This window comes from Panthera onca, chromosome X, assembly GCF_046562875.1.
Source record: "Panthera onca isolate mPanOnc1 chromosome X, mPanOnc1 haplotype 2, whole genome shotgun sequence".
NCBI lineage: Eukaryota > Metazoa > Chordata > Mammalia > Carnivora > Felidae > Panthera > Panthera onca.
The window spans coordinates 47,635,623-47,651,570 of NC_138357.1; the positions used below are offsets into that span (position 1 = coordinate 47,635,623).

The following is a 15,948-nucleotide window of genomic DNA, read 5'->3' on the forward strand; positions in this document are numbered from 1 at the left end:
AGACTGCATACAGAAAATATGTATTGAGGGATACCTTTGTGCAAGGCTGTTAATATTTAATCCAAACCTTGATCATAGCTATAGATTTCTGTACTCATTTTGGTTTGCCTTACCCAGGGGAGGGAGACCCAACTCATTCATTCTCCCAGATACACTGTATATCCTGACAGCCCCTCTAAAGTGGGGAGGATTTTCAGTTTCAAGTCTGACCATCCCAAGTCAATAAGATATCCTTACAGCATGGGAGGAAATATACAGATAGTAAAAAGTAAAGTTTGGATAAAAGACAAGCATGACCATCTGAGACCCAGGAATACAGGGAATGGGAGAGGAGGGAAGTGAAAAGGGTAAATATGAACCTCAGACCCTTCAGAACCCCACCTCCAAGGAAGCCATCCAAAGTGCTGCTGCCTGAAGCTGAGAACCAGGAGTCCTCTTGGGATTAATAAGTTTCCCAGAATCCCAGGGATCTGACACAGTCCATGCCCAACAAGGAATTGCTTCTTTCTGAAACTCTATCTCCACTTTTTACCCTAACCCCAAAGCTGCCCACTGCTACCACAGGTTCCTATAAGGGCCATGCTTCATTTGTGGAATAGAAATGATTCCACTCTGGGGTTCATAGTCACCCTCCTAGGAGGCCTAGTATATGTCACTGGTCAATAAATATTTGTTGAATGCATAAATAAAGGGATGGATATGTTGATGAATATTTGGCCAAAAGCTTTGTCTGGAAATTATGGGCCATCAGTGTTTGATTTGTTTCTATGGTTAAGCTGAATGGTTTGGTTTCAGACAGATACTTTGAGTGATGGTGACTGCAATGGGGCTGAGAGAGAGAAAGGCTGGTCTATTTTTCACATGCTCTTTATTAAAATATAAAGCAAAAAGAAATAAAATCAACGGATGGAGATATGGAATACTGCCTCTGCCACATATAAGCTGAGTGACTGTCTAGAAAGTAATTCTCGTTTCCAAAATTAAGTTTCCTCATCTCCAAAATCTAATCATGGTACTTATCTCACAGGGTTGTTTAGACCTCCTGTAAAACCTCCTGTAGCTCCATGCTTGACACAGAGCAGTCATTCAACAAACATCCTTTCTCTTTCCACTGAATCTTCCTTTAAAAGAGACAATTTTGAGATCAACTAAATAGCATAACTACCATAAAAAGCTCTCTAAAATGGGTCAGCACAGAGGGAAATAAATAGGTGTGTGTGTTATAGTTGACTTTCATGGTCATGTGGTAGGAATCAGCTCGTGGAGTCTAGCAGGGTTTGGGGTAGGAAGAAAAATCCTAACTATATTTTTAAATAATTCACTTTGGCATCTGCAATGTCTTATCATGCTTCCACAAGGCAAGATACACACTTGTCAGTGCTAGACCTATCACTAACTATAGGATCTTATTGAGGTCAAGATGCCTCTCTTCACTTCTGTAACAGGATAGCAACAAGTAGCTTTCATGAATCAACCACCCAGGAATGTTGTGGAAGCCAATGAAAAAACCCTTTCCATTGTTTGTTTTTTTTTTAATATATAGTTTATTTATTTTGAGAGAGAGGGAGAGCGTGCACGCATAAACGCACCAGCAGGAGAGGGGCAGAGAGAGAGGGAGAGAGAAAAATCCCAAGAGGGTTCTTGGCTGTGAGTGCAGAGTTAACACGGGGCTCCGTGAGATCATAACCTGAGCCAGAACCAAGAGTTAGACGCTTAACCAACTGAGTCAGCCAGGTGCCCCCATTGTTATTTAGTAAGAAAGAGGTTATGTGAGGCCAAGGACAGGTTTAAGAATCATACTAAAGTATAAATCTTCCTCCTAGTTGTTGTAGTAGTAACAAGAGGAAAGGTTATTTAATGTCCCAATGGAGCAGGGCCACATGTCACCAGAAATTCAAAGGGTACAAGTTCATAACCATGTAAGGAAATCAGAGAGCCTTCCAAAATCAAGAAGTTTCTCTGTGGCAGACAATGTGTTTTACCTGAATTGTATTATCTCATTGATTTTTTTAACTTGAAGCATTGTTGGCATGCAATGTTATATTAGTTTCACATGTACAACATAGTGATTTGACAATTCTATATGTCATACAATGCTGACCACGGTAAGTGTAGTTATCATCACTGAATTCTTTTTTTTTTTTAACGTTTATTTATTTTTGGGACAGAGAGAGACAGAGCATGAACAGGGGAGGGGCAGAGAGAGAGGGAGACACAGAATCGGAAGCAGGCTCCAGGCCCTGAGCCATCAGCCCAGAGCCCGACGCGGGGCTCGAACTCACGGACCGCGAGATCGTGACCTGAGCTGAAGTCGGATGCTTAACCAACTGAGCCACCCAGGCGCCCCTATCATCACTGAATTCTTAAGGTTAGGGAATAGGGATTATTATACCCATTTTATGAATGAAAAAACTAAGAATCACAGAACTTAAGTCATTTCCCCAGAGTCAAACAGCTAGTAGTTAGCGCAGCAGGGAATCAAAGGCAAGTATGTCTGACTTCAAAGATGTTAGCTCTTAGAGAAAGACCACAACAGAAGTGAGAGCCCAAAAATGCATATGTAGTCCAAGCATATGGGAAGAGTAAAAAATGTTCATTTCCAGGAATCATCCTTTAACCATGGACTTTTAAAATCCTACTCCCTGAATAAACTGTCTTCTATATTTCCCACTTAATGGAGATGTGAACATTTGATAGGCAGGATTATGGGTAGAATTGGCATCAGTGCCTTGATGCTCCATCAACTCTCTCCCAAAGGGATTCAAGAAATAAAGAAGAGAGAGGGATGGAGAGAAGGAGAAAGAGAAGAAAGGGTCAAAGAAAGAAGGAAAGAGACTGACAAAAGCAGTTGCATCCTCTTTTAACGTTTTTATTGAGGTATAACAATTACGCAGTAAAGTGCACAAATCTTAAATGTACAGCCCAATGAACTTTACATACATATCCACCTGTGTAAGCAGACCAAGGTATAGAACAGTTCCATCACCTCATAAGGCTTTCTTGGGCCTCTTCCGAGTTAATCTCCACCTCCAGAAATAACCACAGATCTGACTACTTTAAATATACATTAATTTGCATGTCCTAGAATGTTATATAAATGGAAAAATACAGTACATACTCCTATTTTTTTTTTTTTTTGGTTTGGCTTCTTTCACTTAGCATTATTATTTTGGGATTTATTCATTTTATTGTTAAGCAGAATCTCATTGTATGGAAGTACTACATTTTGTTTATCTACTCATTTATTTATGCATATTAAGATTGTATCTGGGGGCACCTGGGTAGCTCAGTTGGTTGAGCATCTGACTTCAGCTCAGGCCATGATCTCACAGTTCATGATTTCAAGCCCCACATGGGGCTCTGTGCTGTCAGTGCAGAACCTGCTTCAGATCCTTTGTCCCCCTCTCTGTCTGCCCCTCCCCCACTTACGCTCTCTCTCAAAAAATAAATAAAACATTAAAAAAAAAGATTGTATCTGGTTTAGGGCAATTACAGAAAGAGTTGCTATGAACATTCATGTACAAGTCTATATACACATATGCTTTTATTTTTCTTGGGTATATACCTAGGGATGGAATTGTTGGATCATAGAGTAAGCATATGTTTAGCTATAGTAGACTCAAAAGCACTGAATCTTAGATCTCTATTCTCTGCATAGCTTAGTTTTTTTTATTTAGGGAAGTTAACTTCCTTTTTCCCCACAAAATGAAAGCTACATGTACTCTCTATAGAAAATTGGAAAATATAGCAAAGCAGAAAGGGGGGAATTACTCATGTAACTCAGACTCACATAAGCTATCTTGTTTCCGGAATTCAGTGTCAACTACTGGCTGGCTTGAGAATTAAGAAACATAGTTGGAGAGTTCCTGGAAAATTAACTGAGCAGACTGTCAAGCATAAAACCAGTTTACAAATCCATGGAGTCTCCCTCTATGAGAGTCAGGGCCCAGACTGTGATGATTAGTTTGGACAGAGCCTCTGGTCAGGCCCAGAAAGTAAAACAAAAAACAAAAAAACAACAAAGAACAACAACAAAAAACCATCCATATTCTCTGCCTGCCTTCCTGAACTTTGTTACTACATGGTGCTGGGGACAAAGGAACACACAACACAGTTCCTTCCTGTCCTGGTAACTGAACTTTTGCCTATTAAGAGAAAAATGTGTAGATCACATCCTAACATGCTATATCCATACAATGGAATATAGCATAGTCATTAAATATGATTGCATAGTTGTATATTTAGCAATAGTGAAGTGTGCTCAAGACCATTTAGAGGACATATCTTCCTGTAGTGGTTAAGACCACGAGCTTTGGACGGGGACCTGGGTGGCTCACCCAGTTAAGCATACAATTTTTTATTTTAGCTCAAGTTATGTTCTCATGATTTGTGGAACTGAACCCCGCATGGGGCTCTGCACTGACAGCGTGGAGCCTGCTTGGGATTATTTCTCTGTCTTTTCCCCTCCCCCACTTGCACACTTTCTCTCTCTCAAAATAGATAAATAAGCCTTTTTTTGAGAGAGAGAGAGAGAGAGAGAGAGCGAGCAGGGGAGGGGCAGAGAAAGACAGGGACAGAGGATCTGAAGCAGGGGCAGAGAGAGACAGGGAGAGAGGATCTGAAGCAGGCTCTGTGCTGACAGCAGCAAGCATGATGTGGAACTTGAACCCATGAACTGTGAGGGCCCAAAAATGCATATGTAGTCCAAGCATATGGGAAGAGTAAAAAATGTTCATTTCCAGGAATCATCCTTTAACCATGGACTTTCAGGGTCCAGGATAGGGCCCTAGGATGAGGCCTACTTGAAATGTGGTGTTAGAAAAACGTGTCTAAAGTTTAAGGAGTCTGTCATTTCCTTAGGCTATTGTATTCTTATCATTTTGCCCTACGTTTCCCAGTAGTCTCCCCACAGAATATATCATATCTCCACTATTTTGTACTTATTACTCCATAGGCATTTTAAGTTTCTTTGAGATATAATTTATATTCATAAAGTTCTCCCATTTTAAGTCTACAATTGAATGGTTTTTAGTAAATTTAGAGTTGTGCAAGCCATTAGCAAAATCTAAACTGAAGACATTCTCATTATCTCCAAAAGACCTTAGTACCCATTTGCAGTTAATCCCCGTGTTCCCAACCCAGAGGAACTTTTGAATACCCTCATATTTGCCTAAGCACAAAAGGTACAGACTAACCAGACAAGCAAAACTCAAAACTACCACACCTGAAATAATTTGAGAATCTCCAAGTAACAACTGTTCAGTGTGATTATTTTCTGAAAAAGATTTTGATGTTTATATTTGAGAGAGGGAGAGAGAGAGAGAGACAGAGACTGAACAGGGAAGGGGCAGAGAGAGAGACACAGAATCCGAAGCGGGCTCCAGGCTCCAAGCTGACAGCACAGAGCCTGATGCGGGTTTCAGCTCACAGACAGTGAGATCATGATCTGAACTAAAGTCCAACGCTTAACTAAGTGAGCCACCCAGGTGCCCCTGCTGACAAAGATTTAACAGGAGACAAATTGGTGTCAAGTGATGAGTGGGAGGAAGTTTGAAGGAAGGGGTAGAACATTTTAAGGCTTTGCTGCAGAGAAATCATCCCCCCCGCCCCGAGCGCCGCAAATAGCAAAATTATATGAGTTGAGAAAAAAATCAAACAAGAGAACCAACATGTTTTCACAACTTTTTAAAGTTCTAATATGATGTTGTGATAGAGGGTAATTATCCATGATCCAGTCAGCACTGGGAGTTTAGAGAATGGAAAGAAAAGGATTCATCACAAACCATAAAAGCTCAATCAACACTCAACTGAAATAAATATGTATTGAGCGCCTATTCTGTGCCAGGCATGGGGCTACACGCAGGGGAAACTGGCTTCCCTCGACCCACCAGAGGATCTCTGGCGCCTGTTCTCAAGCTGCCCTGGAGCCAAGGTGCTGTGGGCACAGGAAGCATGACTTCCCCGAGGAACAGACCAGAGCTAATCGACGGAAGGGGCGCCCAGGAAGTTCCAGGGCTGTTACTTTTCGACCCCATGGTCCGGTTCGGCCTTGGCTTCCCGCTCCCAGCGCCCAACTGAACTCGAAGAAGTGAGAGGGGGCTGGGAGGGGGAACGAGGTTCCTGGACCGGCCTTAACTTATTGGGCCCCGCTTATCGGGGTGGTGGTCTCCCCTCTCAGAGAACCACTGACACGCAACTGACTCCCCTCCCCAGGCTCCCTTCTGCCCACAGCCGCGCTAACCACGCCCCCTGTGTCAAGGCCCGCACCAGTCCCCGCCCGGCCGGCCGCCATTACGCGGGCAGCCTCTTGCCGATCCCTACACGGGAAAACGAAATAAACTGTAGGTGTGGTGGGGGGGAGGAGAATTGATGGTCTCTGGTAAGCGAGAGGGGAAAGGAAGGAATTGATTCATGTCAGACTATCTCTCTCCGCCCCCCTGAGCTTCACGCCCTCCGCCCGACTTTACTCACCTCTGGACGGGCTTGCTGGAGGAAAACGGGACTTCCCGCTGAGGAGCCAGAGAGGAGGAACTAGACCCAGCGCGGGTCCCCGCCACCCTTACCACACGGGGCCCAGAGCGCCGCTATTCTTAATTCTATCCCATTCGGACCTGAGCTGTGTCCTCTTGCCCATGTTAGACATCATTTCCTTCTCCCCTCCAGCATTCTGGTTCTTTCCCAAACACAAGATTGGTTTTCACCCTGAGACTCAATTTCCGCATCTCTATGTTGGTGGTGGCATTGACACGTAATAGCATCGCGTGTATGAGAAAAAAGCCCCGCGCAAACAAGGGGAGGCAGGAGGAGCAAGTGCTGGAATGAGAAAAAGAACCCTGGAAAACGGCCCTCGCAATATGCAGGTAGATGTCCTAATTAGTATGTTGGTCAGACAGAGCATTGGAATAGGTAAATAGTTTAGAAAATAATTACTGGATAAAGTACAGTCATTCTCAGATGCTGGCGGGAAGTGCATTCTGTGCATCTGTCTGCAGATCACTGCTGGGTGCGGGGCGGGGGGGTGGGGCTCCCACAGACAGGCTCCAAACACAAGCTAACCTTCTGAATGGGGCCCTGCACCGCACTAACCTGGTGACTCCACACAGTGCTTGCTTTGCATTCAGAAAAGTTGACTTTCAGTCACTGTGAAAGCAGGTTGTGAAATGGTCCCTGTGACACTCCCAGCTTAGTGTCAGGTGCGGTGAGTGGAATCCCATTTCACCAGTTGCAATCTGGTTTTGCAATACCCCTCGAGGCACGTCTTGAAGAAATCTTCCTTTTTGCTGACATTTTAGGAATTCTCCCTAAGGAAAAAGGACCTTGATTTGTAAGTGAATTCGCAATGCTTTTCCATATCAGTTTGGGAGGGAGGATACAGAAGCTGTGTCATGCTGACAGGTAAGATTGTCTCTGGAATAGAGACCTCCTTTATGGATGGATGAATAAATGCAGAAATAGGGGTGCCTGGATGGCTCAGTCATTTGAGCATCTGACTCTTGATTTCAGCTTAGGTCATGACCTCATGGTTCATGATTGAGCTTACCGTGCAGAGCCTGCTTGGGATTCTCTCCCTCTCTCTCTGCCTCTCCCCTGCTCATACGCGCTCTCTCAAAGTAAATAAAATATTTAAAAGCTTTTCAAAAAATAAATGCAGAAATAAATAAATGTGTGGAAAACAGAATGCCTACATAAGCCAATGGTTCTGTGCATCAGAATCACCTGCAGTGCTTATTAAAACACAGATTTGTGGACTCACCCCAGAGTTTCTCATTCAGTCAGTCTGGGAGGGGTCTGAGACTTTTCATTTCTAACAAGTTCCAGGTCAGGCTGCTGGTCCTGGAAGCACACTCTGAAAACCACTGGCATAAGCCATCAGTGGAGACCCCCTTAGGGTATGATTTTTGTGATTGCAAACTTTCAGCCTGATCCTGCGAAGTAGCTTACAGGTACAGTCTAAAATGAATCCCCTGGCTTGGTGCTCAGGAGGTCTATGGGTGGGTTTCCCACTTTACCTCCCAGCAAACTCTCCTTGGTAGTGTTACAGAATTAGATTTGAGAGTTACAGGGGTGTGTATGTGTGCACATCTGTGCTGCTTCCCTGACAGGTACTGCTGTCCGTTTCCATACCTCTAGTGCTGACTGCTGACCTTCTCCAGGGTCTCTCTCTTTTCACTGCTTCCTTTGGCCTTGGGAGTTTTCTTATCCAGCAAGAAGCAACAGACACCTTTGATCTCAGGTCTCAGCCAATTCTTTCCTGGCATTTGGTGACATCTAGTGGCTAACTGAAGAATCTTCGCTCACACTTATAGAACCTTCTGGAAAATTAACTGAGCAGTCTGGAAAGCAAAAACATGTACTCGTGAACCCCCTGAGACAGGTTTCCTGAAGGAGCTCAGGAGGGCAAGGTAATGACTGGCTCAGTAGCACAAGTCAAAATGGATTTCTTGCTCTCTTAGCAACTGTTACAGAAATTAGAAGTATCAAAGAATTCCCCTCTCACTGTATCCTCAGTGTGAATGATTTTGTAGAAATGATACTCAATAAAAAGTGTCCTTGAATAAAATTGTCAGGTTATACCAATTTGGTATTTGCTTCCCATCTCAGAGCATTTCTCTGGGCCCTAAGCTATAAGCAGAGCAAGGGTAACAATCCATTTCCAGGCTAGTCACAAGATCCACAAAAAGATTTGTAGTTCAGGTGCAGCTGATAGTGACCCGAGGGCATCCAGGCCTGAATGTCATTGAGAGGTGTAATTGTTAACAGCTACTACATATACAGAAATGTAAGAAAGCCTCTGGTGTCACAGGCCTTTGAAGTCCTCATAGGAGGTGCAAGATGCTATAAACAATCATATGCAATCTGTATTTTAACATAAAGTTTAAATTACTTCTCATAGGAATGTAAGGGGAGACAATCAGGAATCATGAAGGAAGCTGCTTCTTAAAGCTATTTTAGGACCTTTAGTAATCACAGAGCTGTGATGGGTCACAAAATGTGGCCACGAGACCAGCAGCATCAGATTCTTAAGCACTACCCCAATATTACCAAATTTTGAAAACTGTAAGAGTGAGGCCCAGTAATCAATGTATTAACAAGCCCTGCAGAGGATTCTCTGGTACATGCTAAAGTTTGAGAACCAATGGTTAAGAACAAGTTTTAAATGCCCCGAAAAACCTTAAAGGTGTTTAGAGATGCTATTAATAAATTCATGGTGGAGACTGTATTATTTCTATAATAACATATACTTAATTCTTTTTTAAAACATATAAATTGGCCTTAGATCTTCTATATGATTAAACAAAAGGAATGGGATTTATTTGCTTTCACTTCTTGGATTTTGGAGAATGCTGTCTTGATAGTTTCCAGAGTAGCTCCATAGTCCTGTGGACAGGGAGGTGAGACATTTAAAAACAAACAGAAAAATACTCCACCCCAAAAGTAATTAAATAGAAATTAAAATAGCAATTGGAGGGACACCTGAGTGACTCAGTTGGTTAAGCATCCAACTTCAACTCAGGTCTTGATCTCAGCTCAGGTCATGATCTCAATTCATGAGTTGGAGCCCTGCATCAGGCTGTCAGCTGTCAGTGCAGACCCTGCTTCAGATCCTCAGTCTCCCTCTCTGTCCCTCCCCTGCTTGCACTCTCTCGAAAATAAAACTTAAAGAAATAAAATAGCAATGGGATATCATTTTTCAACTAACAAATTAGCCAAGATCAATAATAATAATATGTATCATTGAGAAGTCTATGGGGTGAGGGGGACATACAGTCCTGGTACAAACACAAAGTACCATAATCTTTCTGATAATGCAAATCAAAAGCCTTAAAAATGTTTGTACCTTTGACTCAGCAATTCCACTTTTAGGAATATATCCTAGAAATAAATAATTTGTGATATATACAACAATGTATGTATAAAGATGCTAATGCAAGTTTATAAAAATTTAAAAATTAAAAACAATTTAAATTTCAAGTGCAGAAGACTTGAATAAAAGAAAATTTTCATATGATAAAGCATTAAAAAAATCAAGCTGGGAGCACCCTGCTGGCTCAGTCAGAGGCCATGTGACTCTTGATGTTGGGGCCGAGAGTTCGAGTCCCACTTTGGGTATAGAGATTACTTAAATATTCTTTTAAAAAAATCAAGCTGTACAAGTTTATTTTTCCAGTTTTTAAAAGGAAGATTTATTTAACAAGTTTCACTTAGTACAATACATCTAATGGAAATCACAATACAAGGAAAGATTTAAATCAAAGCCTCAGAATCTCATACAAATGACATGACCAAACTCCTAAAGTATTGGTATTACATCTCAAAATTGTCCCAGATCTTAAAAAAAAAGTAAAAGTGTACAGTCACGTGCCTTACAGCATATTAAACCAAAAAGCTAGAATTAACAAACATGCCAAATGTTTTCACTTTGAATCGTAGACACAGCTCCTATATTTGAGTTTTACAGAAAAGCATGTTTCTCAACATGCATCCAAAGTTTTCAGTGTATTGTGGTATAAGAGCAACATTTAACATAAGTGAAACTGCTTTAACCTAAATACGCTTACTGCTTAGGTACACTCCTACAACATAACTAACTTGAGGAAAGCTGAAAGTTGTTTTAACAGTTATGGTCAATACTGAACGCTGTTATTACATCCTAGGTGAATGCTTCAGTGTTCAAAATTACTGAGCTTGAAGTTTTAAAACCTTGACTTCCACTTTACAGTAAGCATGAATCACAAGCCTGTAATGCAAAACTGTTAAACTTAATTTTTGTTTTCTTTAAAAAAAGGAAAGAAACAAAGAAAGAGAAAAAAAGAAAGAAAGAAAAAGAAGTTGTCCAAGAGTGATCAGAATCAATGATATTTCCCAATTACCAATCACACTGGATAGGCTAGACATCCCTCCCATTCTACAACTCCCATAAATGCACAGCTCTTATTTCTGTAACAGCTGTTTAGTGTTCCTTCTTTACTTAAGCAAGGTTTGACTGATAGTCACTGGAGTTTTCCTGCAGAACTTGGTCATATCCACTCATACTGCTCTGACCACCATAACCACCTCCATAGCCACCACTTAGCTGCTGGCTAGTAGGACCCCCGTAACTAGACTGGTTGGATAAGCCCATCCCTCCCATCATTTGACTACCATAAGCACCACCACTTGCCCCCGCTGTAGAATTCAAAAAGAGTTCTACATAGCTGTGATCATAAGCACCCCCACTCGTTCCTGCAGTAGAATTCAAGAAGAGCTCCACATATCTGTGTTGCATATTAGCTTTGTCTTTTGCCATAGCTGCCACAGCATCTTCATGAGTAGCAAATTCAACATCTGCCTCACCAGTAACTCGGCCATCAGGTCCAATTTCAATATGCACTCTCATGGGGTTAAGAGGTGAGAAAAAATTGTAAATATCATTCTCAGTGGCTCTGTAAGGTAATCCCCTCATGTGTACACAGTGCCCTGTGGTACTCTGGAAACTGGACCCACCATCTCCATATCTATGATCAGACATTCCTGAAAAACAGTAATTGAGGTCTCTTCCAAACCTATCAGAGCCAAAGCCATATCCATCATTATAGCCACCATAGTCATCATACCCTCCATACCCTCCACCATAGGCACCACGTCTCATCCTTTCAAACCCAGCCCCTCTGCCAATGCTATTATACCCTCTGCCAGCCCCTGGCCTATCATAGGGACCTGGCCGCTGCATAGCCATGAGCTTTCGAGGGGGATCGTAGTGGGTTCGGACTTCAGCTCTGCTACTCTTGAAGATTTCAATGTACCTGTGCCCTATTCTTTCCTTGTGTTTCTTTAAGGCCTTTTCAGCTATCTCCTGTGAAGCAAACTGCACAAAGGCCTCCCCTGTGCTCCTCCCCTGAAAGTCCACCGGCAGTGTCATCCCATTTGGCACAATTTCCAACCCTGAAAAGAACTGAACAATCTCTTCCTTGCTACAGCCAAATGGGAGTCCTCTAAGCCGGACGAAGCCATCGTTGGCAGTATCAGGACTATTTGGACCTGTATGCTTCAACACCCAATCCATTTCAACACTGTTGGACTTGAATACTTCAACATATCTGTGTCCCATGGTTTCTCTGTCCTTCTTCAAAGCCAATTTCACTTCATCTTCGGATTCAAGTTCGACAAATGCTTCACCACTTGGTCTGCCTTCTCTGGTGTAGATGAAACGAATACCTGATGTGCCATTTTGGATTTTACAATCAGAGAAGAAGCGCATCACTTCATCAGCTGAGCAGGACCAGGGTAGGCCCCTGACCTTCACCACGAACCCCTCCCTGCCTTCCGTGCTCAGCATCATGGTGACTGTTGGGCTCTTGGTGGCAAGCTTGGCTCACTATGATTTTGATGTAGCTGAAAAAAATTAGAAGACTATTGTCATGGAAAAATGTTCACAATACAAGTAGGAAAAAAGCAAACTAATATAAAACTCAATTTCACTGATTTTTTTCCAAAACATTCATATAAATAATAAGGCCGCACCAAATTTTTAATTCATTCATCCAACCGTTATTTACTCAATACCTATTTATTTGTTAGATACCATTAATAGTGGTTATTTCTGGGCAGTAGGATTATGGGAACTTTTTATTTAAAGGACTGTTTTCTTTGGACATTTCTGTATGTTCTAAGTTTTCTATATTCAGCATATATTAACATCATAGTCAGAAAATGAAAGGTGTAAAAAATTAACAGCAACAATATCACTGGAAGATATGAACAAATACAAGATGGCTATACCCGAATACATAAAAATGAAAAACTTAATTACGTCAAAGGTAAAATAAAACAGAATTAAAAGACAAACAATACACTTTGAGAAGATACTTACACCAATACATGAATATCCTTATTATATAAAGAATTCATGCCAATTAATAAAATCAGGGAAATATTAAGGCCTAAGAGATAAATGGAAAAAAAGACATTATGGGTAGTTCATACATTGATTTTATATTTTTCAGTTGCCAACTCCAGTATTTGGCTTCGGGATACAACAGTAAGCCCAGAAAGGATTTATGGTCCAGGAGCATTATACATCTTTACTAAAGACAAAAGTGCAAATAAACATTATCCCTGCTATGACAGAATCCTGTTCAGGGTAAAAAGATACACAAAGCAGGGACGCTTGGTCAATTCTAACAGCACAGAATTGTTAAATAAAACAGACTAACCAGTTCATGGATCCATAAATGAATTTTAAAAGTTACGATGGAGCATAAAATAGGATGAGGCCAGGCAAGACATTAAGGCTGGAAGGTAGAAATCATATCTTAAAGGCCTTATGTGATGGACAAATGAGAAAGACCTTCAAAAGGTTTTAAACAGGGGAGTGACAGGAGGGAAGGGGAGGGGAGTGACATCATCAAAGCCCTTTCAAACAGATCACGCTGGCAACAGTGTGGAACTCAAACAGAGGGGGGCTGGGGTGACACTAGCAAGATCAGTTAGAACCCCAGTCTCTTCGAGGCATAAGGGATTCACCTAATGCAATAGTACTTTTAAAAAAGAAAGGAAAGAGGTGATCTACGCATTCAACAGTGGACTCTGCAGGACTTGATAACAGATTAAATACAGGGAGAATACAGATGTGAGGATACAGAGGAGTTATTTGGGAAATGTTCAAATCTCACCAATCATCAGAAATGCAAGTTAAAACCAGAATTAATCAACATTTTTCACCCACTAAAACAGTGAAAATTAAACAGTGAGGATAAGTCAATGCTAATATTCAGGGTCTGCAAACACTCCTAAGGAGTGAAAAGTATACACAGTATTTCTGGAAAGCAACTTGTAAACATGTATCACGCCTTTTGATACAGTAAATCCACTTCAGAGTATGTGCCCTAAAGAGATGATCTGAAGTTTCAGACAAAGATTTATGGAGCTACATATTCTTCAAAAGGTACTTTATTAAGAAAGACTATTACACACGTAATTTTAAAATTATACAAATATTTAATAACATGAGGAACTACATATGCTATAATCTTAAACCAAGATCACAGCTGCTTTATAATCTCAACTATGTAAAAAAACATGTATGTTCATATATCCTTTGACCCTGCTAAAATTCCTTCCAGGAACCTGGTCAACAGAAATACTCACAAATGTTCACTGCAGCACTGTTAGTAATGGCAGAAAATTAGAAACCTAACTATTCATCAATAGGGGAATGGCTGAATGAATTACAGTATATACTTTATCCTTAAAATGGAATCCTACGCAGCTGTTAAGAAAAAACAGCTTCTGAACTAGATTTCCAAAATGTATTAAATAAAAGAATATGCATAGTATGATCCTATTTTAAAATATAAGCATGCAGGTATATATGTATGTAAATGAATAGAAAATCTGAAAGCGTAGAATACAAATCTGTTTTTTGAGAAAACAGGAACTGGAGGTTAGAGTGAAGTAGTTTTTCACTTTTTACCCAATTTACTTCTATATAGTTTTAATTTTTAAAAATCACTGTAACTGGAACAAAAAGTGTTAGAAAAAAATATATTCATGGGGAATATGTCAAATGTTAATAGTGATTGCTCTCAGTGGCAGGCTTATGGCTTTTTCAATGTTATTTTTTCAATCTCTTGTGCATTCTTAGTTTTCTGTGGAGAATAATTTTATTTTAGCAAAAAAAAATAAATTTAAATGTTTACTTTTCTGGGATTTGCTATATAGCAATATTAGAAAATTTTCTAATTTTGTATATGTGGATGGCTTATCTGACATGGTCTGGAAACACTGGGCCTCTTGGAAAGAAAGTACAAAGTGTAATAACTGCCATAAAACTACACTGAAGATTCAACAAACATTTACTAGTTGCCTATCATAGGCCTGGCACATTGCATCTGCAAATAACACTCTCCCTATAAGCCATCTTCAGGTTTGAGTGACATATTTATGCATTGGTTTTTTGCATGCCTTATCTCTTGGTTGTACAATCCCATTTCATGTCCCTGCAGCACTCTAGACATTAATATCCCTCTGTAGTGGCAGGGAGATTCCGCTTCATTACTATATCTCCTGGGAAGGCTACCAGGACTCTGCTGCTGAAGTAGGAACCAGGATTCCATTTGTGGGTTAAGAAATTGTGTATTTATATGCGTGTTATACACATACTTTTTATACACCCGAATGCTGAGTAGTTATTTCCTGGTGATGAATTACTTGTGTTTTTTTTAAAAATTTATAGTATACTCTTATTTTCTGAACGTCCAAAACTGAACATGTAGATTGTTGTTATAAGTAGAAAAACAAACGTTATTTAAATATTCAATACAGTAAAAACATTTATTGGGCGCCTCTGTAAGGCATGCAGCATTTGCCTAGGTGTGACTCTACAGATATAATTCACTTGGTGCCTCCCCCTACAGACAATCAGTGGGGACTTAGTGCCTGAATGGATGGACCAGCACTCCGACCACTGGTCTGAATATTTGTTTTTCTTAATCCAGGGACATGGTTTTCAAGCGTTTTCACCTTACGGTTTCTCGTAAGGGTCCCCTGAGACCCGCCCAGACAGATATACAAAAACACATACAGTCACGAACGTCCACCATTTCCCCACCAGGCGCAGCAAAGGCGGCTTCCCGGCACTGAGAAGGGGGGAGGGGGAGGGAGGAGCGGGGGAGGGGAAAGCAGGGAACGAAAAAGGCGGAGGTGGCCCGCGGATCCTGCTTTGATCTTCATCATCACCACCCTCGGGTCCCCAGTTCCCACCCACACACCAACCTCTAACGATACCGGATAATTTTCCTCCTTCTTCCCTCAAACGGCTATAGCGAGACGGTAGACGACGACCAGAACTACTTCTGCTCACGTAAGCGAGTGATCACGTGATCACCTACGTCATGTGAGATCTCGGTCACGTGAGCAACTCTCGGCTTAAACTCGGGATCTCTAAAGTGCCGCACTTCCTTCCGGTAT

General features: G+C 41.2%; 1 protein-coding gene across 3 annotated transcripts; it reads right to left on the reverse strand.

Annotated features, from left to right (window-relative positions):
• Nucleotides 1-10,334: 10,334 nt before the first annotated feature.
• HNRNPH2 (heterogeneous nuclear ribonucleoprotein H2) lies at nt 10,335-15,886 on the reverse strand. Of its 3 annotated transcripts, XM_081793250.1 has the most exons (3): nt 15,754-15,858; nt 12,851-12,920; nt 10,335-12,372 (listed from the first exon to the last, which is right to left on the reverse strand). In XM_081793250.1, the coding sequence occupies exon 3, from the start codon at nt 12,317-12,319 to the stop codon at nt 10,970-10,972; it is 1,350 nt and encodes a 449-aa protein (XP_081649376.1). In that variant the 5' UTR covers nt 12,320-12,372; nt 12,851-12,920; nt 15,754-15,858; the 3' UTR covers nt 10,335-10,969. The 3 variants fall into 3 exon arrangements, with proteins under 3 accessions (XP_081649376.1, XP_081649375.1, XP_081649374.1); XM_081793249.1 differs by lacking the exon at nt 12,851-12,920 and having other exon boundaries at nt 15,766-15,886; XM_081793248.1 differs by lacking the exon at nt 12,851-12,920 and having other exon boundaries at nt 15,754-15,885.
• Between the last annotated feature and the right edge of the window lie 62 nt (nt 15,887-15,948).

What these genes read in the sequence shown, in the direction of transcription:
- HNRNPH2 (XM_081793249.1), bottom strand. Translation starts at nt 12,319, where the DNA reads ATGATGCTGAGCACGGAAGGCAGGGAGGGGTTCGTGGTGAAGGTCAGG.